The sequence below is a fragment of the Chrysemys picta genome, chromosome 4, assembly GCF_011386835.1.
Source record: "Chrysemys picta bellii isolate R12L10 chromosome 4, ASM1138683v2, whole genome shotgun sequence".
NCBI classification, from domain to species: Eukaryota; Metazoa; Chordata; order Testudines; family Emydidae; genus Chrysemys; species Chrysemys picta.
In genome coordinates, this window is record NC_088794.1 from 55413031 (window position 1) to 55440376 (window position 27346).

At 46.7% G+C, this 27346-nt stretch overlaps 2 protein-coding genes across 7 annotated transcripts in view; one reads left to right on the top strand and one right to left on the bottom strand.

The window, feature by feature from the left end:
• The window catches only part of DENND2D (DENN domain containing 2D), a 32320-nt gene extending 15711 nt beyond the window's left edge, over positions 1–16609 (top strand). The window contains exons 5-12 of the mRNA XM_005309935.5: positions 285–362; positions 681–821; positions 5506–5654; positions 11285–11462; positions 12495–12536; positions 13069–13159; positions 15623–15862; positions 16030–16609. Of these exons, the coding sequence (XP_005309992.1) occupies positions 285–362; positions 681–821; positions 5506–5654; positions 11285–11462; positions 12495–12536; positions 13069–13159; positions 15623–15862; positions 16030–16094 (984 nt within the window). The 3' untranslated portion in view covers positions 16095–16609. The remainder of the gene's footprint in view (positions 1–284; positions 363–680; positions 822–5505; positions 5655–11284; positions 11463–12494; positions 12537–13068; positions 13160–15622; positions 15863–16029) is intronic.
• Positions 16610–21851: 5242 nt separating this feature from the next.
• CEPT1 (choline/ethanolamine phosphotransferase 1) overlaps positions 21852–27346 on the bottom strand; it is a 50951-nt gene continuing 45456 nt past the window's right edge. For all 6 annotated transcript variants that reach the window (XM_042842446.2, XM_005309937.5, XM_005309939.4 and 3 more), the window contains exons 6-9: positions 26778–26909; positions 24785–24943; positions 23801–23926; positions 21852–22639 (exon numbers count right to left, since the gene is read on the bottom strand). In XM_042842446.2, coding sequence (XP_042698380.1) covers positions 22520–22639; positions 23801–23926; positions 24785–24943; positions 26778–26909 — 537 coding nt within the window. In that variant the 3' untranslated portion in view covers positions 21852–22519. The remainder of the gene's footprint in view (positions 22640–23800; positions 23927–24784; positions 24944–26777; positions 26910–27346) is intronic.

The window sequence follows — 27346 nt, forward strand, 5'->3', positions numbered from 1 at the left end:
TTCAGCTTGTTCTGCAAGTTTCCTGACCTGTATTTTGTTAAGTAGCCGGTGAGGACCAGCTGAGCTGGGTGGTATTATTAACCAGGTCTCTGGGATGCAGACAAGGCCAAGCCATGGAGGGCTCCTAGCTTTGCTGAGGTCTGACTTTGCATTCCTTAGAGAGGCCATGGCCCCGCCCTGAGTGGCAGTCCCCATAACGATGGGGGCTGTCTCTGTGCACCTGATAGAGGGGGTAAGAGATTGTGGCATACAGTTAACCCTTTGGGTGCTGATCCTTCTTTTAGCCTGTTGGCCGGGGCCCTCGTTTCCCAGAGGTCTTCTGCATCATCAGCTGCCTGGGCTGCTTCGGATTGTTCTCCAAGGTAGGAACGCTGATGCTCACAGGCAAAACACTAACCCAGCTTGCATGCCCAGCCCGGGTCTCGTGCAGCTGCTGATCCCTGTCTTGTTGCTGCCTGATCTACATCTCGGTACAGGGAAGGACATCTGCCTGTGGGAGCAGGTGGTGAGGCCACTACCTGTCCAGGGTTGAGGAGGGTGAGGCCTGTGGTGCTGAGACTGGTGCTGGCTGCTGTTCCTCAGTGAGGAAGCAACTGAGCCACTGCTGTGGTGCTGGAGGGAGGGGGGTGATCAGGGAATTCGTTGGCTTGCTGTTGCTGACGGGTCTCTCCTTCCCGTAGATCCTCGATGAAGTGGAGAAGAGGCGGCAGATCTCCATGGCCGTCATTTACCCCTTCATGCAGGGCCTCCGCGAATCCCCCTTTCCGGCTCCGGGGAAAACGGTCACCATTAAAAGCTTCATCCCTGATTCTGGAACAGAGGTTTGTGTCGGCTCAGTAATCCGTGCTCAGGTGCTGCTGACCTCCAGCAGGCCTGTCTCTCCAGCCCTAGGAGTTGGTCTAAGAGGAGGCGATGCCGGAGCAGCCGGCTCTGCGTGCGTGTGTCCGGCCGTCTGGACAGCTGGAGCTTTGTAGGCTTTGCTCAGTGCAGTCTCTGCTAACGCACCTCATGTCTCCGGCTGCCTGGGGCAGTAATACACGAGGGTCACAGGTCAGGGTGGACAAGGAGCTCTGGTTGAGTTGAAGAACAAGGCTGTGCTGCCTGGGAACGATAGGTTAGGGAATGACCCCTTGGAACAAGCTGGCCACTTCGTGCCAGTGGAGATCAAGCCAGCAGTTCAATCCATTCTCTACCCTCTGTGGGAGAGTTAGTGACGGTCAGATTCCATATTCCAGCCATCCAGCCTGACCGCTATGGCCGGTTCTCCCAGGTGGCCGGAAGGTGCAGTGAGATGGGCGCTGCCCAGTGCACAACGGGTGTAGCGCTCCGTGAAATGCTCAGCGCCGGTCCTACTGCGAGGATCTATCAGCCCTAATAGCCGTTAATGCCGGTGGATGTGGCGTTCACACTTCTCAAAGCTGCTGTTGCAACCTGTCTCTGTGCAGCCTCCAGACTGCAGTGCATTGGCTTTCCGAAGCCACAGGCTCCCAGCCATGCTTTCAAAGAGGCTGCTGATTTTGGGAGCCCAGCTTGAAGCCCCTTGGGCCTGATTTCCAGAGGTGCCAGGCATCCTTTCATGTCAGCCAGCACTAGATATCTAGTGCCACCTAGAACAGCTCGCTCTGCTCCCAAGCGTGCTTTGGGGGGCTCGGCCCTAACAGGCAACCAGGGGAGAGAAGTTCTAGTAGCAAAGCAGGGGGCAGAGCTGGAGGAGAAGAGGACACCTCTATAGCAGAGGAAATGGGTGTGTACCCTGGATTTTCCAGAGACACCCGGCAGCGTGAGAGCTGGGGGGAGAAAGCGGATGTGGCAGGGGGCCCACGGTTGGGGTGTGGTGATGTGGCAGGGGGCCCATGGTTGGGGCGTGGTGGATCATAGGCGCCGACTTCCCCTCTTTCCCGTGGGGGCTCGACTCTGCCCTCGGCCCCGCCCCACTCCGCCTCTTCCATGAGGCCCCTCCCCTGCACCACCTCTTCCCTGCCCCCATTCCAACCCCTTCCCCGCCTCCTCCCCTGAGCGCGCCAAGTTCCTGCTCCTCCCCCTGCTCCCCTTAGGGTTACCATATTTTGTGCCTCCAAATGGAGGACACTCCACGGGGCCCCGCCCCAGCCCCGCCCCAACTCCGCCCCTTCCCCAAAGTCTCCGCCCCCTCCCCTGCTTCCCGCGAACATTTGATTCGCGGGAAGCAGGTAAGTGGGGTGTGGGGAGAGGAAGCACGGCCCAGGCTGGCCCCCCCGGCGGCTCCAGCCTGGGTCGGCTTGGGCCCTGGGGTGCCGGCCCCGGCCGACCACCCCCGGCCCGCCCAGCACTGCCGGCCCCCGGGCCTCCCGGCCGAGCACCCCCGGCCCTGGAGCTCCCACGGAGTTGGCGCCTATGTGGTGGATTGGACTGAATGATGGGAAAGGGGAGCAAAATCATGCCGGGTGCAGACAAGGGTGGCGTGGCAGAGTCAGCTGTGCGAAGAAATGATTTGTAAGCAATTGTCATCAGTGACAGGGCAAACCCTGCCTGGTTAGGAGCTGGGGAGTTTGGCATCAGGTCAAAGGACATGCGGCTGTTTTTGGAGACACCGGTGTGAATCTGGATTGAAGCTGGTTTCAGTGGAATTACACCAGTGTATCCCAGGTCCCTGGAATTACATGACACTGCCCCTAGAAGCCTGCGCTGTTTCCCCCACCTCTGCAGTCCCATCCAATCAGTGCAGGATCCCTTGTGTTACTGAATCTTGTATTACACTTAGGTGATTTGACTGTGTCTCCGGATTTTCGGTGTGCTCAGAATTCTATACTGACCACTCCTAAATTTGAGTTGTTTGGTTGCTGAGTTGGCGAAAACTTGGGCTTTCCGCACAAGGAAGCAGAAGCCTGTCCACTTTCACTCCCCCGTTTGATCAGAGGCAGCGAGGACATGGGTGGGTTCTTCTCCAGCAGCCGCCTTTGCTAAGAAGTGACACACTCTGCTCAGCAACAGGGTTTCTACAAAAATGGCCTTTTTAATCACGTTCATTCACACCTCTCTTTGTTGAATGGAAGCCATTCACACCTCTCCTGGAGCTATTGTTTCATGTTGAGTGCAGAGACTGCTTTGCATCTGCTCTTCTCAGCTGGCAGGGCTAGAGAGGAGACACTGGGTCTATATTAGACAATTGTGCCCATTTAAGGAAACAGATTTTAGATATCTAGCTAGTTAAACCCTAACAAACCCTAATACAGATGCATGGGGATCAGTTTCAGCCTTGCTGGTATCTGTCCTTAGCTTAATTCCGGGCAGTCGGCTTTGCTTTAGGAGTTTGCAATTGTATAATTCAATCCTGTCAGTGGAGTGCAAGCCCTGCAATAAAGACAGCCTTTAGGACTCATCTGCACTGGGGTGGGGGCTGCACTTGTGCAGTGATGCTTATGTAACACAGGTGCAAACCGGGACTTGCTCTGGTGTGGTTTAGCCTGGTTTGAAGGGGGGCTGAGCTCGTGCATTGCTCGTGTGCAGCCTCGTGTAGACAATGCATTCATATTTTTTACATGAGAGGTTTGACTCTGCAGTGCGCTGGTGCAGCATTTGCTTTGGAATGGGGAATTGCAGCCACCTCATCCCATTGCACATTGGGTGCTGGGTGTAACTGAGAGCAGCAGCTGGCTTGGCACAGGTTCTTTTCTGCCAGCTTCCTGGGTTATGAAATCTCTTGTGATTCTGTAGCAAGATTGTGTAAAGACTTGGCCTATTGCTTCATGCTTTGGCTGCTGGCAGAACTGCAGAGATGGGAGCATTTTCTTCAAAAGAGTCAGCGTGGCCGCTTATCCAGCACTGTCAGTGGAGAAGGGAGCTGCTGCTAGGGAAGGCTAGGCTGGGAGCTGGCAGTGCGTGGGAGAGAGAGCGCAATGGAGACCTGTGGGTAGCCCAATGTGCAGCAAAGCACGGGATGGACTAAAGTCTAAGTAAGGCCCTTCACTGAGTGGTGGGAGGTTGTTCCAAATACCTGGGGCTTCTCCTGGATCAGTAATCCAGGGCTGAGCTTTTGAGGCTGGTGAGAGGTTTGATTTCACATAATACAATGACACCAATTAGTTGTAAGAGCTCACCTGGGCTCTTGGCTGGAACGAAGTCTAACCAGCCTAACAGGAAAAGATGTAGAGGAAGGTAGGAGTGTCTGGAAACAGGCATTCCAAATGGCCACCTTCGCCTTAACTACAGTGATTGCAGCCACTCCATTACCTCTGCTTTCAGCATTACGATGCTGCTTAATGTGGCCATTTGGAAGAGATGTGCAAGAGGCAACGAGATGGTGCTGCATAGGTACCTGCATGGGGCAAAGCAGGAATCGATGCTAGCAGACAGAGGCAGATCAATGTCTAACTGCTAGAAGTCAGAAAAATTACAGCTGGAACTGGGATGCAAATTTTCAACAATGAAGGTTATTGTGACATCATCCCAAGGAGTCTTGACATCCAGATTGGGTGTCTCACTCCAGCTCAGTCACAAGTTACTGGCCTCAGTGCAGGTGTTGCTGGGGGAAATTCTCTGGCTGGTGTCATGTAGGAGCTCAGGCTAGATGGTCAGAGTAATTCCTTCTGGCCTTAGAATTTATACACTCCAATGCCTAATGAACTCTTGGAAGAAAGGATATCTTTGTTAAAGATTCAACACCACCCACCCTGTTCCATGAGGCTTGCAAAGCAAACCCCCAAGGCCTGGTGTACATACTAGTTTGTACCGGGTTAACTAAGGGTGTGATTTGTAAACTGGTCTAGTTAAACCAGCGCAAGTGTGTGCGTAGACAAGGTACCCTCCATCAAAACCAGGGCGGGACAGACATGACACCCCAGATACCTGGGCTCCTCCTATCAACGTCTCTGTACTTTCTCCCACCCTGCACTCGGAGAGCCCTTCATGAGAAGCGCCGCGAGGCTGCTGGGGGCTGATGAGAACTCCTGGGAATTGTTGGTAATTGAGGATCACCTATGAATTCATGGTGTTGGTAAAGCAGCTTTGAAGTGGAGGACTGGTCCCCGCTGGGGCCTTGTGCCGATTCTAGCCTGTGGCATAGCTGTATGGTGCACACCAGGAAAGCTTTGTCTAGCCTGTCGCGATCTTATCCCGCTGTCAAGCCGGAGTTATCTCCACCAGTAAACAGTGGCTGTGTCCATCTGTGCTAGGGGTTTGCATCAAGGCACAACCCCAGGGAGGACTCAGTCAAATAGGGCCACTTATTGCCTCGGTCACGCTCCTTATTTGGTGCACCAGTTTCCCCCACCCTTGGTCTGTTAGATCGGTGAACTCTGGGCGGGACAGTGCTGGGCACTACCAAAAAGTAATCCTAACTAATTGTAATATTGCAAAGATCTCTCATGACACACCCCCGCACTCATGACATACCCTTCCTGCCTCCTTTCTCCGTCATATGGAAGCAGGCAGGACCCAGCCCAGCATGTCTGAAACCTTCTGCACCGTGCTTTTAATAGAATTAATTAGTGATTTGTTAGCTCACTCATGTCCCCTCCTTCTCAACAGCTCATCGAACTCACGCGGCCCCTGGACTCCTGGCTGGAACACGTGGAGTTTCAGGCCCTTCTGCAGCATCTCAGTCCAGAGAACATCCTTTGGCTCTTCGCCTCTGCGGTTCTGGAGCGACGGATTATCTTCGTGGCAGAGGAGCTCAGGTGAGCCCCTGCATTTAACCAGCGAGCTAGTTCAGAGAGCTACAAGTAATTCTTCCACTCTACTCTGCGCTGATTAGGCTTCAACGGGAGTATTGTGTCCAGCTCTGGGTGCCACATTTCAGGAAGGATGTGGACAAATTGGAGAGAGTCCAGAGATGATTAAAGGTCTAGAAAACATGACCTATGAGGGAAGATTGAAAAAACTGGGTTTGTTTAGTCTGGCAAAGAGAAGACTGAGAGGAGACATGATAAGTTTTCAAGTACATAAAAGGTTGTTACAAGGAGGAGGGAGAAGAATTGTTCTTCTTAACCGCTGAGGATAGGACAAGAAGCAATGGGCTTAAATTGCAGCAAGGGTGGTTTAGGTTGGACATTAGGAATAAATTCCTGTCAGGGCAGTTAAGCACTGGAATAAATTGCCTCAGGAGGTTGTGGAATCTCCATCACTGGAGTTTTGTAAAAGCAGGTTGGACAAACACCTGTCAGGGATGGTCTAGATAACACTTAGGCCTGGGCTGCACTAGTGGGGGGGTTCGAACTAAGATATGCAACTTCAGCTACGCTATTCACGTAGCTGAAGTCGAAGTATCTTAATTCGACTTACCTGGCCATCCTCATGGAAGCGAGTTGACCGCCGCGGCTCCCCTGTCAACTCCGCTTACTTCTCCTGCCAAGGTGCAGTACAGGCATCGATTCGGGGATTGATTTATCGCATCTAGACGAGACGCGATAAATTGATCCCCGATACATCGAACGCTACCCGCCGATTTGGCAGGTAGTATAGACGTACCCCTAGTCCTGCCATGAGTGCAGGGGACTGGACTAAATTACCTCTCCAGGTCCTTTCCAATCCTATGATTTTATGATTCTCTCAGCTCATGAGTACAGGTCACGTGCAGCTCACCCAGCCCTAGAATGCAGCCTGCAGGTGCCCTCAGTTCCACTCCCCGTTCATAAGGGGGCAGAATCAAGTGTTGAATGATGTGTCCTGAAGTCCACTACTCTGTGGATCTCGGTCCCAGGCTGGGTGTAGTTGGGGCTGGCTGATGGCCCTCTCCCCATCCCCACAGTGCAGTGAGTGGTGATTAATTTTTTGTGCCCCATCTAGTTCAGGAGATAAAATCAGAATAAATTAATTCCAGGTGCAGGGGAGGAGAGCGAAGCCAAGAACCTTCCACTCTGAGAGTAGACCCTGAGGAGTCTGAGCAAGCGAAGGGTCACTGACCTCCGACAGTTCATGAGGCATGGAAGTATGATCTAGTGGACAGAGCACTGGTTTGGGACTCAGGAGGCTGCGTTCTATCCCTGGCTCTGCCACTGGCCTGCTGCATGGCCTTGGGCGAGTTGCATTTCCTTCTGTGCCTCAGTTTCCCCAGCTGTAAAATGGGGATGATGCCCCTGACCTCCTTGGCAGAGTGCTCTGTGGATGAACAGTGCTAGATAAGAACGAGGTGGTGTTATTATGTATGATGGAATAACAAGACAGATGGAGTCTGTTCCCAATTGAGCCCAAAGAGTTAATTCTCACTAAGCTGACAAGCCCAGGGAGGCAGGTAGCCAGGAAAGTCCCCCCCCACGCTAACATCAGCAGAGCGTAAAGGTTCTGCTCGCTCCTCGTTAGACAGCCAGTCGACGCAAATCTCTCCTCTCCCTCTCGGATTTCGTCGTTACAACTCATCAGCAGGAAGGAGGTCTCTGATTTGATCCCAGCCACCAGAGACTTTCACTCTTCAGACCCTAGGAAGAAAAATACACATACTGACCGCCCTGCGGAAGGATCCTCTCTATAAAATTAGCAAACACTAACTATGTCTAGTGAGGATTAAGCCTTAAAAGCATTGAAATAAGGAGCGAAGGGGGAAGACTTGTGCACTCCTTTCAACCATCCTATTGCCCACAATGCTGTCGATATCGCACTCCAGCACTCCCTGAGGCTTCCACTTCCAACATGTACCGAAAAGCAATTCATACCCCAGCTTCCTCAGACTCGCGCTGTGCGGGTAGAGCACCAGACCAGGACTCGGGAGACTTGGGTTCTGTTCCCAGCTCTGCCGCCAGCCTGCTGGGTGACCCGGGGCAAGTCATGCTCCCTCCTGAGCCTCAGTTTCCCCATCTGCTAAATGGGGATAATAAGCCTGTCCTCCTTTGAGAGCTACTGATGAAAAGAGCTAGATATGATTATTATTAACTCAGAACCTTAACAGCTTTTGTGTCAACTGATCAGCACATATGACTGTCCCCCATTCCCTGCATTGGGGAGGTTATTTTGCCTTAACTCTGCCAAGATCACAGTTAGGGTTTTGTGTTAGAGTGAAAGAGAATGAGGTTTATGACCTTCCGAAGAGGCAAAGCCAAACTGCAGCTTGTGCTGAGGGGTAGGGGAAGGCTACTTGTGCGGGCTGATGGCCATCTAGCTTGTTGGGTCCCCTGCTGAATTCAGGGGGTTTCCTCTTCTCTCTAGGGGAGTTTAGTCTGAAACTCAATTTATTGTTTTCTAGTTGGGGAAACTTTTTGTACCAAAAAGGCAAATCTGGAGGCACCACTGATAGTGATGCCCTGCCACTCAGAGCATTGCTTGGGCAGCAGTGCAGCATGGCCAACTCCAAGTGTTTAAAACCTGTGAGGCTTTGGCCCCCAAAATTGTGAGATTGGGTTAAAAATAATGAGATTTTAAAAATATATATATATTTGGGGGCTTTTTCTTCTGGTTTTTGAGCCCTTAGGGGCAGGTATTCAAAGTTTTATCCACAACCACAGAGCTAAAAACTTACTTTTCTTTAGATATTTTCGTTAAAGGCCGTGTAGAATTGGACCTAGCGAGGGGAATTAAAAGCAATAGTAAGAGGTTTTACAGCCACATAAATAGGAAGAAAGCAAAGAAAGAAGAAGTGGGACCACTGAAGACTATTGCCGGAGAGGAGATTAATGACAATCTAGGCATGGCGCAATATCTCAATGAATATTTTGCGTCGGTGTTTAATGAGGCCAATGAAGGGATTAGGGATACTAGCACCATTACAGAGGGGCGTTCGGGATGGGGGATTACCGTATCCGAGGTAGAAACAAAACTTGAACGCCTTAATGGGGCTAAGTCGGGAGGACCGGACGATCTTCATCCGAGAATATTGAAGGAATTGGCGCGGGAAATAGCAGGCCCGTTAACGATAATATTTAATGAATCTGTAAACTCAGGGGTGGTCCCGTTAGACTGGAGAATAGCTAATGTGGTTCCTATTTTCAAAAAAGGGAAAAAAAGTGATCCGGGTAACTACAGGCCTGTTAGTTTAACATCTGTAGTGTGCAAGGTGTTAGAGAAAATTTTGAAGGAGAAACTAGTTGAGGACCTGGAGGGTAGTGGCAATTGCGATAATTTACAACATGGTTTTACGAAGGGCAGATCGTGCCAAACGAATCTGATCTCCTTCTTTGAGAAAGTAACGGATTTATTAGATAAGGGAAATGCGGTGGACCTGATATACCTGGATTTCAGTAAAGCGTTTGATACTGTACCCCATGAGGAATTATTGGTTAAACTGAAAAACATGGGGATCGATATGAAAATCCAGAGATGGATAAGGAATTGGTTAATGGGGAGAATGCAGCGGGTCGTATTGAAGGGTGAACTGTCAGGTTGGAGGGAGGTTACCAGTGGAGTTCCCCAAGGTTCGGTTTTGGGACCCATTTTATTTAATCTATTTATAACTGACCTCGGAACCAATTGCAGGAGTAGGCTGATAAAGTTTGCGGATGATACGAAGGTGGGAGGCGTTGTAAATTCGGAAGAGGATAGGGATATCCTGCAGAGAGACTTGAATGAGCTTGTGAATTGGAGTGTCAGAAATAGGATGAAATTTAATAGTGAAAAGTGTAAGGTGATGCATTTGGGGATGACCAATAACAATTTTAGTTACAAGATGGGGTTACAAGTTGGTTAGAAGTAACGGAAGAGGAGAAGGACCTAGGGGTCCTTGTAGACCGCAGGATGACTATGAGTCGACAGTGTGACGTGGCGGTGAAAAAAGCCAATGCTGTCTTGGGATGCATTAGGCGAGGTATATCTAGTAGGGATAAGGAGGTCCTGCTTCCGTTGTACAAGGCGCTGGTGAGACCTCATTTGGAGTACTGTGTGCAGTTCTGGTCTCCCATGTTTAAAAAAGACGAACTCAAACTGGAACGGGTGCAGAGAAGGGCCACTAGGATGATCAGAGGAATGGAAAACCTGTCGTATGAAAGGAGACTAGAGGAGCTTGGGTTGTTTAGTCTGACAAAGCGAAGGCTGAGGGGGGATATGATTGCTATCTTTAAATATATTAGAGGGATTAATACAAGGGAGGGAGATGAATTATTCCAGCTTAGTACTAACGTGGATACGAGAACGAATGGATATAAACTGGCCGTGGGGAAGTTCAGGCTTGAAATTAGACGAAGGTTTCTGACCGTTAGAGGGGTGAAATATTGGAACGGCCTTCCGAGGGAAACGGTGGGGGCGAGGGACTTGTCTGGTTTTAAGATTAAGTTAGATAAGTTTATGGAGGGAATGGTTTAATGGTAAAACATAGTAGTCAAGGAAAACCAAGCAATGGTAGGTAAATAGCATAATGGCTAAAAGGGGTCAGGATGGAGACTCTTGCCTATATGCTCGGGGTCTTACTGATCGCCATATTTGGGGTCGGGAAGGAATTTTCCTCCAGGGCAGATTGGCTGAGCCTCTGGAGGTTTTTCGCCTTCCTCCGCAGCATGGGGCAGGGATCTCTAGCAGGTGGGTCTCTGCCGATTGAGGTCACTAATAACAGGATTGGGGACTTCAGCAGCAGAGTCTAGGGAAGGGGCGGGGACGGTTTTATGGCCTGCAGCGTGCAGGGGGTCAGACCAGATGATCATAATGGTCCCTTCTGACCTTAAAGTCTATGAGCTGAGATTCTGATGTAATCACCTGACTCCAGGAGATGGGGATCTAAGAAGAACGTCAGATATTGATTTGTGATGAAATCCTGAGAGTTGGCAACACTGCCATGTGCTAAGGGGAGGGAGACTTCCCCAAAACAGCTGACATAGACAGGGGTAGAACTGAGCTCCAGGAGCTCAATCTATTTAGCTTAACCAAGAGAAGGTGAAGGGGTGATTTGATCAGTCTTGAGCAATATCTATAAGGGAAAGTTTTGATACTGGGCTCTTCAATCTAAGAGACAAGATCCAATGGCTGGAAATTGAAGCAAGACAAATTCAGAATAGGAGTAAGTTTCAAACTTTTTAACAGCGAGGATTATGAATCATGGGAACAGTTTACCAAAGGCCATGGTAGGTTCTCCATCACTGGCAAATTTTAAATCAAGATGGGATGTTTTTCTAAAAGATCTGCGCTCGTTGGAACAAGAATAAGTTCAGGGATGGTCTCTGGCCGATGCTATGCAGCAGGAGGTCAGACCAGATGATCACAATGGTCCCTTCTGGCTTTATAATCTATGAAAAACAGCACCCACCTGTTTAGGAGCCTGTCTCTCCTTGGAAGTCACTTAGACTTTGGCTCCTGTGCCACTCAGGTGCCCTTGAAAATCTCACCCAAGGCCTAACATGCTGGCCAGCTACTTGCCAAATCCAGTTAGTGATCAGAACCCTTATTTATTCGGCAGCGTCCTGTCCCAGTGCATCCATGCCGTGGCAGCTCTTCTCTACCCCTTCTCCTGGGCGCACACCTACATCCCCGTGGTTCCGGAATGCCTGATCGATACCGTCTGTTGCCCCACACCCTTCATGGTTGGAGTCCAGAAACGTTGCCTAGAGCAGGTGCTCGATCAGCCGATGGAGGAGGTACTGTCTGAGGGGTCTGTGCCAGGGCAGCAGATGGGCTTGAAAATGAATGTTTGCCAGTTCGTGCCCCTTGATTGTTATCTCCATGTGGCAGCAGGCAGGGACGGATTTACAACTTGCGCACCCCTAGGCACAGCATCTTCAGCGCCCTTCTCCCCCTCCCCCTGCCTACAGCTGACCTTTGTGTTGCACACAGTTTTAGAGAGGCATGGCACCCCTAGAATGCAGGCACCCTTAGGCACATGCCTATTGTGCCCAATTGGAAATCCAGCCCTGGTAGCAGGCTCTGATTTTGTCTCCATCCCAGCCTCAGGAGGAGAAAGGCCCAGAAGGAAACAAGAGCAGATTCCAGCCTGCTCCTAGGGTAACACCCAAGCTGTTCCCTAGGCCAGATGGATGCTGATATCACCTACCCATTAGCTGGGCAAGGACCTCAGCCCGGATCCCCTGGGGCAAAAGGGGCATGCCTTGCCCTTGGCTCACCCTGTAGTCAACATTGCCCTGAGTGTCTCACTGCTCATAGCTCATGGGAGGTGAGCACGCAGCTTAGAAAACTAGTGTAGACGCTGCCAGATTTTCCATGCTGGTTCGCTCCTTGGCCTTCTGCTGGAAGCACTAACAATGTGGCGGCTGTGGCCCTCTCCCCATGGGGATGTGGGCTGAAACTCCTAAACTCATCTCATGTGGGCTTCCCAAGAGACACTGGATGGGAACCACTTTCAGTCTGGGCTGGATTAGACCCAGTGACTGATTCTAGAGGAGAGAGGCTCCAAATCTCCTTTCCATGTCCTGGGTCCATTCATCCCCCCCAGACCAGGCACTGCTGCCTCTTTCACCAGGCAGGAAGTTTGGAGGAGCCCTTTCCATTACAGTGTCCTAGAGCAGTTCGTCATCAGGTGCAGCTCAGAGCTTTTCAAATGGACTTGAGGCACAGAAGACTGATCTTGAAATACATTCTCTTAAATCGCTGCTGGTCAGAAGCAGCCTTACAATGCAGCCTGGCTAACGCTGGGTCCTGTCTGTTGGTTTTAGGTGCTGCTGGTTGACTTGTGCGAAGGGAAGTTCTTAAGATCGGTAGGTGTCCCTGGTGCGATGCAGACTGTCCCCCATGCCGTCGCCAGACGCGGGCGCTTGAAATGTTCTTGTTCGTCGCTTGACCAGTATCGCTGGGCCGCTGCAGGCTCCTTAATCCTGGGTTTTCAGTAGCTGTCACTCACTCCTTCCCACCTGTCATTTATTTGCACTCTGCAGGCTTAGGGGGGCAGGGCCTCTTGGCCGAGCTTACATAGCACACTGTCTCTCTCCAACATCCTTTGGGATAAAAATTGATAGATGATGGCTTCTGGCAGTAGCTAACGAGCCCCACTGAGACTATGGTAATGCAGACTGCACGGCTGCATTAAAGAATGGGTCACAGGGGATCTGGTGGGGGAAGATGTGTTCATTCCAAGATGCTTTGGGCCTGAAGGTATGCTCAGAAAGTGGTTCGGCGAGTTAGAATCCTCTCTCACGCTTCAAAACCTTCTTCCCAGTAAAAGCCACCGTCTCGGGCATCCCTGGTTTGCAAGAGCTGGGGCAGTGCTAACATTGGTCCATCCTCTTTCAGGTTGGCGACGAAAGAGACATCTTACCGGCCAAGCTGCAGACCGAGATGCTGACTTCTTTGAAGATGCACAACAGCAACAACAACATACAGAGTAGGCAGAGAGTTCTTTCTTTGGGGTGCGCACGGTGGAGTATCTGTGAATGCCCCACAAAGACTGCCAGTGTCCTGGGCTAACCAGCCATCCTGGGGCTAGTGGGCTAAGAACCCGGGACCCAATTTCCTACGCTGCCCTCTCAGCTCCAGCCAACCCATCTCTAGGGCTGTGTATGCTTTGGACTCACATGCACGCAAAGAGACTAGCTTAGTGGTCTAAGCAACTGGACTGGAATAGACATGGTCCCTTGGTTCTATGCGCTCAGCTTCTGCAGGGACACCTCAGCCCTTCCCACTTCAGAGGTAGAAAGAGACTGAGGTTTGTGCAGCTTATGGAGTGTGGGGCAAGTCCTCAGCTGGTGTAAAATTGTCATCACTCCATTGGCTTCCTCTCGACATTGACTTCAGTGGAGCTGTGACATCTCCCACCAGCTCAGGATCTGTCCCAGTGTGTCTGCAATACAATGCTCAAAAGACCAGCTTGGAACTGTCAAGGATCCCAAGGCACTTAGCTGTGATTGTGGTTTACTTTGTGGTCCTTACCCAGCCTTTTGCTTCCCTCACCCCTTCTGCCCCGCCTGTTGTTCAATGTGATATGCTCTGATTAGCTGCAGCTCCCCACCCCAGAGGTGGCTGCATTTCAGCGGTGCTCTGCTTTATTCTCCATCCCCAGCTAGCAGGCATAGTACATTGTTTCTGCTCTGTATGGATACTTAAGTGCAGTTGTGGTCAGAAAATCCCGTGGTTATAGCACCTTCTTTCTGTGTGCAGCAGCGTCGGACCTGCTGACTTCATTGACAAAAATAGATCCTTTTTATTGTTAGCCCCGCAGAGCCAGTGCAGCTCTGGGAGAAAGAGCTGGATTCTAGCAGACATTACTAAATTCCAGTCTTCATTATTGGTGGTGATAGGCGAAATGGGCAGAGCCCAGCGTGAGCCTCAGATGCCGGGCTGAGTTTGCAGGGCTGGCTGTTATACAGAGATTTTAAAAATCCCACAGCCTTGCTAGCTGTCGTGCGAGCACATGGGATCTGGAGTCTTTGGAACACAATGAATGTGGGATTTTTACCGAGTCATTTTCAGAATAGTATCATCTCCTGCCAATTCTCGTAGTGCTGCTGTAGAGCATCTTCCTCCCTAAATTCCACAACCATGTAGGATTGTGAAGACCAGTCAGGGAAGAGAAATAATCCATCAGTAGGGAGGGGTGCAAAAAATCCAGAAGGCTCTTGATAGCTTTATCTGGACAAAACAGAAAGCCAGTGACCCTGAATATCCCTCAGTGAAATCTGAACCTGGGAGATCTGGACAGCTAGACTCCCTTCTGCCACTACAGAGTATATGTGCTAATGCAGCAGGGGGAGTCCTCTATCCAGAACGGCCTGTGAAGGGCAGTACCATGTACTAGTGGCTGTTACAACTCTTTAATGATTTAACACCAAGAAATTGGATTTTAGTGTGTGAAGGAGATGGCAATTGCTTCTGACATGAACACAGCATGTGAATTAGGTCAGCGTGCAGTGAGGCCATCCATCTAGCATCTCGGCAGGCTGGTGTACTTCACATTTTAAGATGGTAGACGCAATTCCTTGAATGTGTATACAGTGTTCGGAGTTCCTTGGAAGCAAAGTGTTATAAGAATCATAGAATATCAGGGTTGGAAGGAACCTCAGGAGGTCATCTAGTCCAACCCTCTGCTCAAAGCAGGACCAGTCCCCAACTAAATCATTCCAGCCAGGGCTTTGTCAAGCCTGACCTTAAAAACCTATAAGGAAGGAGATTCCACCACCTCCCTAGGTAACCCATTCCAGTGCACCCTCCTAGTGAAAAAGTTTTCCCTAATATCCAACCTAAACCTCCCCCTCTGCAACTTGAGACCATTACTCCTTGTTCTGTCAAAGTTTGGTGGTCAGCAGTAATTATCCATTGGACTGGGGCAATTGAATACAACATTGGGATTGAACAATGGTTCAGTTTATACTCCTGCCGGCTCCTTAGCGAATGGGACCTCCTGGCTTTTCTCCTATGCCATGACTGGGTTTGTGAGTCACACAACTTAGCACAATTCAGGTGTTACAGCTGCTTTTGAATGGAAAAGCAGAGGGGTTGTCTTTGGAATGCCCCAGACTGTGGCACAGAGAAGAGACAAGAGGTGGGATGGCCTAGTGGTCAGAGCACTAGCCTGGGACTCAGGAGACCTGGTTTCAAGTTCCTGCCCCACCACAGACTGGGTGAGCATTGGGTGTGTTATTTCGGCCCAAATCCTTTAAGGAAATTTGGAGCGTAAATACTTCTGAGGATCTGACCCTCCGTTCCCTCATGATAGCCCTTACCTGCCTCACAGAAGGGTTGTGAGTGTAAATACATTCAGATTGTGAGGTGCCCACGTCCTGAGTTAATGGGGGGTCGTGTGAATATCAGCCCCCATGCTCAAACTGTGTGTCTTCTATTCCCTTTTCAGCATCTGAACAAGTGAACACCCACGTCTCCAACACCTTCGTGCAATTCTTCGTCAAAACTGTTGGCCATTATACATCACACCTCAAGTGGAATAAGAGCGGCCAGGGCTCCTTTCAGGAGAAGGCGTTCTGCAAAGCCATCACCTCCAGGTCCTGCCGCAAGTTTGTGAAAAGATTTGTGAGGACTCAGATGTTTTCCCTCTTTATCCAGGAAGTGGAAAGGAGCAGGATAACCCAAGAAGGTAAATTGCCCCATCTCCTCCCTCTTCCCTGCTAATCTCTGCTTCGCTTCCGTAGCATGTTGTTATAAAACAGAAACCAGCCAATGACCTCTACCACTCTGAAATCTGTCAATTGTTGATGAAACTCCAATGTAGTGTATGACTGATCCAGCTTTTGTTTTCCACAGGATATTTCCAGCAGAAAGTAACTGAATATCAAGAACAAAAAAAGAAACAAAGGAGAAATTCCTGAAGTACTGTTCTGAAAGAGGGGAGCCTGGCTGGGCTTGGGCGGATATCTTCCTGCAGCATAATTCTGACCAGACTGGGTCAGCATCTCATTCAAAGGCAGAGCGCCCTTTGCTTTGCTGGCTCTGAGCATCTCTGGAACCTAGCCCCTTTTCCTGTGAATGATGAGATGCCTGGTCAACACAAGATGCCATTTTCTTCCCAGTCTCTTCTTTCTCAGGGCATGATTGCACTGGAAGCCTCTCTTCTACATTGCTAGCAAACATGGATGTGATTCTTTTATCCAGGCCAACTGACACCATGGACCAAGCTGCAGTTCTTAGCCAAAGGGCAGCATGTGGCCCCGTAATGAGTTCCTATTGGATGACAATCACGGACCTTACATAGAAATAGAGTGAAATCGAGGCGGGATTGTCTGCTTGCTGTATAATGGCTAAGAATGTAGAATAATTGTTAAGATAAAAATATTTCTTACTGATACATTTTAATTATTAAAAAAAATCTAAATTTTCTAGCTGAGAGACATTCTAGCCAATGTGTATTCCTGAAGGGCTCCCATTAATAAGGTGGTTTCATGTTCTTTTTATAGCGAACAGCTTCATTGTTCCAGACTTACATGAGCTAAAAACGACTCTGCAGATTTTGGTGGCACCTTAAAGATTAAGATTTATTTGGGCATAAGCTTTCGTGGGTAAAAACCTCACTTCTTCAGATGCATAGAGTGAAAGTTACAGATGCAGGCATTTGCTGCACATTGGGCTACCCACATTTGACGTCCTTGCCTGTCACCTGCCCTTCTCTCTAAATCTTCCCATTTCATGTTGAGGTGCTGTCAGGCAGTAGAGAGAGAAAAAGGGAGGTGGCAGCCATTTTGAGGATAGCTCATTGTGCAGTTCTCTGGAACTGCTGAAGAAAGTTATGAAGAATAACTGCAAGGAATGATCATTAAACCTAAGATTTCTTCAAATGCAGAAGATTTCCATGAGTTTTAACTATATGGGAAGTTTGAAGAGTCTGTGTTGTCCAGTAAGAAAGAACATTAAGGACAAAAAAAAATCTGAACCAGAGTGCTAAATTTCTTAGAGGACTTACCATATAAAATGCATTTTTTTTTTAAATGTGCTGCAGTGGGTTTGGGGGACAAGAAATAGAGTGTTCTGATGTAACATACATTGAAGCCTTGCTTTAATAGCAAAACTCGATCTCCTAATGGTTCTCTTTTTACTTACCTGTGATAATGCTCAGTCTCTCCCATTCCCATGGGGCTGTTCCTCTTTCTGATAGCTGATCTCTTGGATGCAATTGCACTCTGTCCGCTCTTTCTAGCATCAGGGAGAACTGTCTCCAGGTGCTGCCATAGAGATGATTGTAATACTTTGGTTTCATTTCAATTGTTGGCTTTTAGGGCGCAAGTCCTGGATGGGGCTGGGGGCTTGTGATGTGCAGGTCAGACTGGATGATTGGGAGGGATAGCTCAGTGGTTTGAGCATTGGCCTTCTAAACCCAGGGTTGTGAGTTCAATCCTTGATGGGGCCACTTAGGGATCTGGGGCAACATCAGTACTTGGTCCTGCTAGTGAAGGCAGGGGGCTGGACTCTATGACCTTTCAAGGTCCCTTCCAGTTCTAGGAGATAGGATATCTCCATTAATTTAACTTAAATTTATTTATTTTATCTGGTGATCCCTTCTGGCATAAACCGTATGACAGTGCCCCTCTTCCCTTCGTAGCCCAGTACTGGCTCTTGGGATGCATAGCTGCTAAACCTTTGTCAAGCCCACTGTGCCACATATTGATGTGCAGGCTGAATGGCACAGCAGTCTCCCCATGACCTTGGTGGAATCAAGGGACCATCTGCTGCACAGAGGACAGCTAAACAGTGAGCTTAGCATTAGTGAGAGCTTTGGCGCACACATGGTGGATGCCCTAGTTGATAGTTCTCTCTCCTACCACCTCAGTGTAAATGAAAATCTCTGGTGTCCCCCACTGATTACCACCCTCAAAATGTTTCATTTGCATAAGCTATCTGAATGATGTTCATTTTTGTATTTGTGGGCTTGATTGCTAGGGTACTAGCAATAGTTGTAAGCATTAGTTTTAGGGTGTGTGTATACCCTTATATACCCACTTTATATCCTGACAGGGTTGGGCAGTTTAGGATTCTAGGTTGAATCTTTACACGGTGGTAATCTTGAATGCTTTAAGAATTACCGAAGGCCAATAGCTCTCGTTAGTTTTCTCTCCATCTTTCTTGTCTCTGTGGTGATGAAGAGGTGGAGCTAATAATTCCTTCTGAATGTGGTAAGACTTTGGTCACTCTGTTCTCTTGTGGGAGTGAACTCCAGTCATGGGCCATCTATGACTGTCAGGCTCTGTCCTCAGCACCTGTAAATCTAACCTATAACGTTGATATTGCCCCTGAGAAGTAGAGTTATTATGGCAAATCCTAATCAGAGGAGGAGAGACTTTGAAGATTAAGGCTTGAGTTGAATTTGACTCCGTATGCAGTGGGGAACCAGACCCAGATGAGCTTAAATTCATAACTTTTAGACACTAAAAATCATGGTCTTTATACAGACACTGAGTTTATGGTTTATTACAACAATCAGTAATTCATTAACCACCTCCCCCCTTTTTTTTCTTCTTTTTTGGTCCTTCCTCTAGCTGAAGAGGTGTTAACAGGCCAGTTCACCTTGACTGGTCTCTTACACTATCTGTTAATGACTTATGCTAAACAGCAACAGAGGGTTCTGTGGCACCTTTAAGACTAACAGAAGTATTGGGAGCATAAGCTTTCATGGGTAAGAACCTCACTTCTTCAGATGCAAGTAATGGAAATCTCCAGAGGCAGGTATAAATCAGTATGGAGATAATGAGGTTAGTTCAATCAGGGAGGGTGAGGTGCTCTGCTAGCAGTTGAGGTGTGAACACCAAGGGAGGAGAAGCTGCTTCTGTAGTTGGATAGCCATTCACAGTCTTTGTTTAATCCTGATCTGATAGTGTCAAATTTGCAAATGAACTGGAGCTCAGCAGTTTCTCTTTGGAGTCCGGTCCTGAAGTTTTTTTTGCTGTAAGATGGCTACCTTTACATCTGCTATTGTGTGGCCAGGGAGGTTGAAGTGTTCTCCTACAGGTTTTTGTATGTTACCATTCCTAATATCTGACTTGTGTCCATTTATCCTCTTGCGTAGTGACTGTCCAGTTTGGCCAATGTACATAGCAGAGGGGCATTGCTGGCATCTGATGGCATATATAACATTGGTGGACGTGCAGGTGAATGAGCCGGTGATGTTGTAGCTGATCTGGTTAGGTCCTGTGATGGTGTTGCTGGTGTAGATATGTGGGCAGAGCTGGCATCGAGGTTTGTTGCATGGGTTGGTTCCTGAGTTAGAGTTGTTATGGTGCGGTGTGTGGTTGCTGGTGAGAATATCTTAAAGTTGGCAGGTTGTCTGTGGGTGAGGACTGGCCTGCCTCCCAAGGTCTGTGAAAGTGAGGGATCATTGTCCAGGATGGGTTGTAGATTACTGATGATGTGTTACGGTCTCCAAATCTTACCCATGAAAGCTTATGCTCCCAATACTTCTGTTAGTCTTAAAGGTGCCACAGAACCCTCTGTTGCTTTTTACAGATTCAGACTAACACTGCTACCCCTCTGATACTTGACATTATGCTAAACAGTCTATTCCACCTTGTAGTTAGCTGTGACGGTTACCTTTCCCAGATCTGAAGAAGAGCTCTGTATCTCCAGAGCTTGTCTCTCTTGCCCAAAGAAGTTGGTCCTATAAAAGGTATTAGCTCACCCACCTTGTCTCTCCAGATCCTGAAAGGCATTTAGGTGCCTAACTCCCAGTGATTTCAATGGGAATTAGGCTCCTCAATGCCTTTGAGTATCTGGGCCTTATCCTCCCCTGTGCCTCAGTCCTTGACCTGTAAAATGGAGATAATTGCACTGCCCTACCTCTCAGGGGCATTGTGAGGGGGAAAAAAAAATCATTAAAGATTTTTATGTGCTTAGATACAATAGAAACAGGGTCTATATACGTACTGTCATAGACAAACTGTCTCTATATCACACTCCTTGCCATAAGTCTGAGCCATCTTATAAATTTAAAAAAAAAAAAAAACCACACACACAAACCAACCAATTTCATTGGCCCCCAGGTGGAGGGGAAATTTTCTGCCTGGCAGTGTGGTTTTTAGGGGAAAGCTAGTTCAAAGCAGCTTATGTCATATTTTGTTTTCAAGACACTGAGGTTTGTACTCATGCTGATGCGTTCCAGGAAGTTCTGCATACAAGAGAGAGTTCTGTAAAAGTGCTGCATCCAGTGCTTGCTCGTACTCTACATTAGAAAGGGCAAAGTTTAAGGTTGAACTTGCAACTTGCTGTCTCTTTGGCCTTATGAAGTATGATACACTTTACTGAGAAATCTCATTCAGTTTCTCAATTAAATTCCACAGCCTTAGGTCCATGTCTCTATAATAATCTGCAATCACCTAAATAGAGACAGTATCATAATGCATAAGGGCAAAGTTCATTTATTAAGGCAATTTATACAGCACCTATATACACAGTAACTAGATGTACTTTATGAGCAGTAACATTTCTCAAGTATAAGGAGCAAGCTTACAACAGCACCTGCTGAAACTTTACAAGCAGAAATGGGAAATCTTCCTCCTAGAGTGAACACTTGGGGTACTGGAGCTACCAGTTAGTGAAAAGCCTGGGAAAAGGTGCATCTTATAGCATTTCCTGAACAGACTTTAGTTTAGATGCATTTCCAGAAGTGAAGACCTCATGTTGGCTCCCTCAAGCCTCATCCTTGGGACATTTAGATTAATTGTTCCAGACCGACACAAATGGTGCAGTGGATCAGACTGGGAGCAGTGGTCTCTGAAATAGTTAGACTAGGAATTTTAAGGCTTCAGGACTTCAGCTGATAAAGCAGCACTTTAAATTTCCTATCTTGATCACTGTCTTCTGTGCCATTGCTAGTAACCTGCAGCTCACTGTATGCACTGGTGTGGCTCTGAGCGGAGCCCACTCATGAGCTAGTCAGTGCAACTGTACCTTTGAGTGGCTTTTACCTTTCATTTTAGTATTTAAATGGCAAGATACACTCCTGCTCATCTGTTGCAAGTATTCAGTTTAGATTGATTTCAGTAGGTTACATCTTGCTTTGGTCCTGGAATTCTGCATCAGCACATACACCCTTAGATCAGCATGTGACTTCTGATGGAGCAATCATACGGGAAGAGATTCCTGGAGAAATATTTGACACCGTGAGATTGTGCAACTCCTAATACCTAAAAGGGAGCCATAGGGCTTGTCACTTAGAGAAGAGAAGTAGAATCCAGACTTTTAGTAGTTCTACTCCAGACCCAATATGAACTATTAGGAAGTTATTTAGATTCCTTGTGCCTCAATTTACCACACATAAAATGGGCATAATATGCCTATGGCTTTGGGAGCTGGGCTATAAGGCTTTGTTAATTAGCAAAGAAAGTGCTTTGAGATGCTTGGATGACAGGCACTGTAGACACATGAAAAATTATAAAATGTCTCTCTAAACAGCACACAAGATTTTGCTTCACCAGACCAAATACTTAACCCAGTGTGACAAAGCAGCTGACACACATGGAAAAACAATTGTAGCTCTTAGAATTTCCTTATTTATTAAAGAGCAGAAAGAAATTTTTGCTTAAATTCTATACGTAAAAAAGTAACAGTAAAATTTGCTTTTAAAGTGTTTCCACTGAAGAAAATTGTGAAATAAGTTTTTTTTATTTAAAAAAAAATTAATTTACAAAGACACCGCACTATATTGCATGCTGATAGTCACGCCCTTCTCTGACACGGCCCCACTAAAAATATACTGTTGAACAGTATATGTAAGCAAATGAACCACCTCAATCTGGACTGAAAGTCCCTTCAGCTATTTCAGTCACACAAGCTAGTGGGATATCTCTGTTTTACAAGCTCAGCTCTTTAGTAAAAGAAATTTCAAGTGAACACTAAAGAATTTCACTAAGATGATGAAATATTAAAATTATAAAGCACATTTTTTGCTGTTTGTAAATATACTACATTAGAAATTTCAGTTGTTAGGGATCCATTCACCACAGATAGTTTATTCTGTATTCAAGGTAATTACAAAGACAAAGTATTACTTCCTGCATGCTTTCCTGGGCACAGAACCAGTAGAGTTGACTACATGATGTTTGACTGGAGAGTACTTGGAATTCACTCTCTCAGAGGCAAAGACTAGTTAAGGAGTGTTACCAGTAACAAAGAATAAAAGTTATACAACGTTGATTATTATAAATTAGATTTGTTCTTATCTGCTCCTTTTGCCTTAGTCTCAAATATGTTCATATTCCTCCCTATAGAAAACACTTGTTTTGTATTTCTCATCACAGCAACCACCCAGTCACTAATGGTGATTAGAATGTGTGGAAGAGACCTTGATTCTGAATACATGGATGCGTAGATGGGAAGCAATCTGATTGCACACGCTGATGCAGTAGCGAAGCAAATCAAAGAGGGAAAAGATCTGCAAAGGGAAAAATGGCATGTGTTAGATTATCTATACTGGACATGAATGTACCATGTTTCATCTATCCTTCATGTTACCACAGTCTCTCTAAAAGCATCAAGGACTGCTCTCTTGAGTCCTTCTCTTCCTCCACTAAAGGTTTATTCCTATAGTCTCTGAAAGCACCAGGCTTTAATTTTTCAGCCTAGAATTTAAATCTACATTTCAATAAAAAAAAAAAAAAAAGGACATTATAGTGACTGTAGAAAGCTTTTGTAAGATGCCCCATGAGCTGTGGATATTAATGATTTCAAGTGTAGAATTCTGATCTTACTTTGGGACAAAATTTACACAACCCTGTATTTGAATGTATTTTAAAGTGACTCATTGTAATGGGAATGATCAAGTTTCAGCAGTGTAATTTATGCAGCTTGAATCTTTATTACATACCAAGCTCCCAACTAAAACACATGCCCCAGTGAGCATGAAGTGAATGTACTGTAATTCCCTAATAGCTAGGCTTTTCCACTACTTGTAGCTAGTACAGAAAGAAGTTCCCAACTGCTCACAGGATTAAGCAGCTGTAATCATGTTATACCTGCACAGCATGCTTTAGAATGGCTGTCTAGAAAGTGGCAGCCTGATCTGAACTTGGTTTGGTTTTCAATGCTCTAATCAGGGAGAGACATGGTTCTATAGCCAAGACTTCCTCCTCTGAAAGACTCGTCCTGGTAGCTATCGTTGCTCTGATACTACCTGAATTTCAGGAATTCCACCTGTGGGTTTGTGTGTTATAGAGCTTTTGCTGTGGGGCACGCCAAAGTGTGGCAATTACGTTCCTGCAAAAATACATCTCAGCACATTTCTCCCCAATGGGTTCTAAACCTAGGACTTCGAGTACTGCTCATTCAACATGGCTTTAAAACTGTGTTTAAACAGAGTGAGGTTCATAAGCCCAACCAAACCATGTTTCAGCCAAGTTAGCCTGAACCCTGTTTAAAACTGATTCAGGCAAGAAGGTTCCCAAGTCCATGCTTTGTTTGAGTCATCTGTGCACAATTGGTGCAAACGGTGTGTGATCTGTACACAACTGGCACAAACTGTATGCGTATGGGGAGTGTGAGTGAACAAGCAGATGCACAAAAGATCATTGATAAACAGAAAATACGACCTACTTACCATGGCAATCCAAAGTACAATATATTCATCAATAAAGCTGTTAAAGTACTGGTCCAAGAACAAAAGTGCTGGACCTATGAATGCTGTATCATGCAGATGCATTTCACTTTTGGTCATATGTGCAACCTATTAAAAAAAAAAAAAAAAAAAAAGAGACAGTAGTCTAGTCTAAACAAATCCCAAAACCAATGTTTATTATTAACACTGATTATTAACCACTTCTGTATAGAGCAGGGATCTCAAACTCAAATGACCACGAGGGCCACATGAGGACTAGTACATTGGCCCGAAGGCTGCATCACTGACACCCCCCCCACCGCTGCCCCTGGCCCTGCCCCCATTCCACCCCTTCCATGAGGCCCTGCCCCTTCCCACCCCTTCCCCGCCCCCATTCCAACCCCTTCCCCAAAGTCCTCACCCCAACTCTATCCCCTCCCTGCCCCATTCCGACCCCTTCCCCAAATCCCCGCCCCGCCTCCTCCCCTGAGCGCGCGGCTCCCCGCTCCTCTCCCCTCCCTCCTAGAAAGCACTAAGCACCGCCAAACAGCTGTTTGGCGGCAGGAAGCGCCTGGAGGTAGGCGGAGGAGCAGGGATGCAGCGCGCGCAGGGGGGCGGCAGGTGAGGGGAGATTGGCGGCCGCAGGAAATAACTCTGGGGGCCATATGTTTGAGACCCCTGTTATAGAGTATTTTAATGAAATGTCACCAAAGTTTATTGCAATGTAAATTACATGCTGCTGATTCGTTCCTTAATGGGCTATGACAAATTCTCAAGAAAAATGTGTGTTGTAGGTACCAATTAGAACCAGATTCATGGGATACACAGCAGCAGCATTAAATCACTTTAATACAGTGAAGGAAGAGTGTGGCTAGTCAATACAGGGAACTGACGTTGTGGGGAAGGTAGACCTTAGAGAAACTACAAAGACCATCTTATACAATAACAAAGATGAAGGAAAAGAATCAATGACTCTGAGGCACTTACCACCAATTTGTTAGTTATCTTAGCAGATACAAAACCAAAAGTAAGTATATATAGGCAAGGATGCTTTTCAAAGAGCTGCACAGCAGATTTCTTGTAGATCATTGCAGCTAATACGATCACTGATCCAATATGAAGAAAGGGTGAAAGGACACTTGTTCCCTATAGCGAGGGAGAAGAAAGTGTTAGCTTAATGAAAAGTGCACACAATTGAACAACAGATGTGTTGTGTGCATATTATTTAAATTAAAATGTGCCTGTTTGAACTCACTTCTGCCAGTAGTGAAATGTGACTGAGTGGTGAAATGTGTCAGCTGATAATATGGTTGGAGGCTTTGGTTTGAAGGTCTCACAAGTTGTGTGTTGTATGAAGGAAACATGCAGTTTCAGCTACAAAACAAAAATGTATTGGGGGGGGGCAAGGGGAGGGAAGGCTTCAAATTGCAAAAATGGTGCTGTGGTTATCTTCTAACTCTTGTACAACAGGCAGGAAATGATTCTGTTCTTAAATGACAGGGGCCCAAACATGTGTATGTCTGTATAATGGTGATAATACATTTTTGTTAAGATGGCAAAGCTCAAAAGCAAAATATAACTAACAGAGTAGTCCAACTAACTCAACTGGCACAAACAAACAAACAAACAAAAAAAACACAGACTCTCCTAAAAAGTTCATGAAACCTTTCAACCCCCCCCCCCCCCCATATCAAAAATCCCTTAAGAAAGAAGTCAGACAAGAATGTTAACTTTGACTATCCCATCTCTTCTGGAAGGTCAATAGCTTTCATATTCTTGTCAGATGCAAAAGCACCAAACAAAAAGCATGCATATCAGAGAGGGAGTTTGGTTTGGAAAATTCATGGATTCTAGAAGGTAAGACCTTGTAGAACATAACAATGGCCATAGTGGGTCAGACCAATGGTCTGTCTAGCCCAGTATCCGGTCTTCCAACAGTGGCCAATGCCAGGTGCTTCAGAGGGAATTAACAGAGCAGGCAATCATTGAGTGATCCATCCTCTGTCATCCACTCCCAGCTTCTGGCAAGCACAGGCCAGACAAACTCTGACCATCCTGGCTAATAGCCATTGATGGACCTATCCTCCATGAACTTATATAGCTCTTTCTTGAACCCTGTTATAATTTTGGCCTTCACAACATCCCCTGCGAACAAGTTCCACAGGTTGATCGTGCGTTGTGTGAAGAAGTACTTCCTTATGTTTGTTTTAAACTTGTTGCCTTTTAATTTCATTGGGTGACCCCTAGTTCTTGTGTTATGTGAAGGAGTAAATAACACTTCCTCCACACCAGTCAATAATTTTATAGACCTCTATCCATTTCCCCTCTTAGTCATCTCTTTTCCAAGATGAAAAGTCCCAGTTTTTTTCCATCTCTCCTCATACAGAAGCTGTTCCATACCCCCTAGTAATTTTTGATGTCCTTCTCTGCCCCTTTTCCAATTCGAATATATCTTTTTTGAGATGGAGTGACCAGATCTGCACACAGTATTCAAGATGTGGGCGCACCATGGATTTATATAGCGGCAACATGATATTTTCTGTCTTATTATCTATCCCTTTCCTAATGGTTCCTCACTTTTGGTTAGCTTTTTTGATTGCCACTGCATAGTGAGCAGATATTTTCAGAGAACTATCCACAATGACCCCAAGATCTCTTTCTTGAGTGGTAATAGCTAATTTAGACCCCATCATTTTGTATGTACATAGGACTAATGTCAAAGCATGGGAGGTGATTTTATCATTCACCTATTTCAAATCCATCCTTTTAAAACCTTTTCTCAATTCCAAAAGCTACTATTTTCATTTAGACAAGATTTACCCCTTTTTTCAAGCTAGTAAACTAGGAGAAAGAGGATTTTACACTCAAAGCAGACATTAAATTAACACACTTGAAAGCATATCAGTTTTCTATAAACCATCATGCAAACTACAGAGCACTCAGAAAAGAAAGTAACATAATAGCAAAACAAAACACTCACAGCTATAGTCGATCCATTTTTGCCAACACCACCTGTGAAGATCACACCAAAATAGTTTGTGCAGGAGAATATGGTTCCTGCAACAGTACAAAGAGCTGGGAATATTTTCATTTGAATATTCAGCACTGGAATCTTGACAGAGAAATAAAAAGATTAAAATATGTACAATTAATCTAAAATCATGTATACCTATTTCAAGTAAACTCAAACGCTCCACTTTTCTAACTCCAGATTTGGGGTTTCCTCTCTCCCCAAAAATTAGTTAATATCGGTTTAAATTTCTAGGAAATGAATTTGGGAGGAAACTATATTTTCTCACCCACCATATTAGCAACATTTCCTGATCCATTTGCTTTTATATTTAATTACCGAAGAACAGTCACGGTGCAGAATCTCTGTCTCCTAATATTATCCTTCACAATGCTGGACACTTATCAACCAACCTCTAAAACCCGAGTGAGGGGTTCCTCAGCACGGAGAGAACAGAGGGCTAGCACGAGCCAAAGGATAGACCCCACACTTAGTATCCCAGTCCTGAGTGCAGGGAGAAGCCAGATATCAGTGGGGAT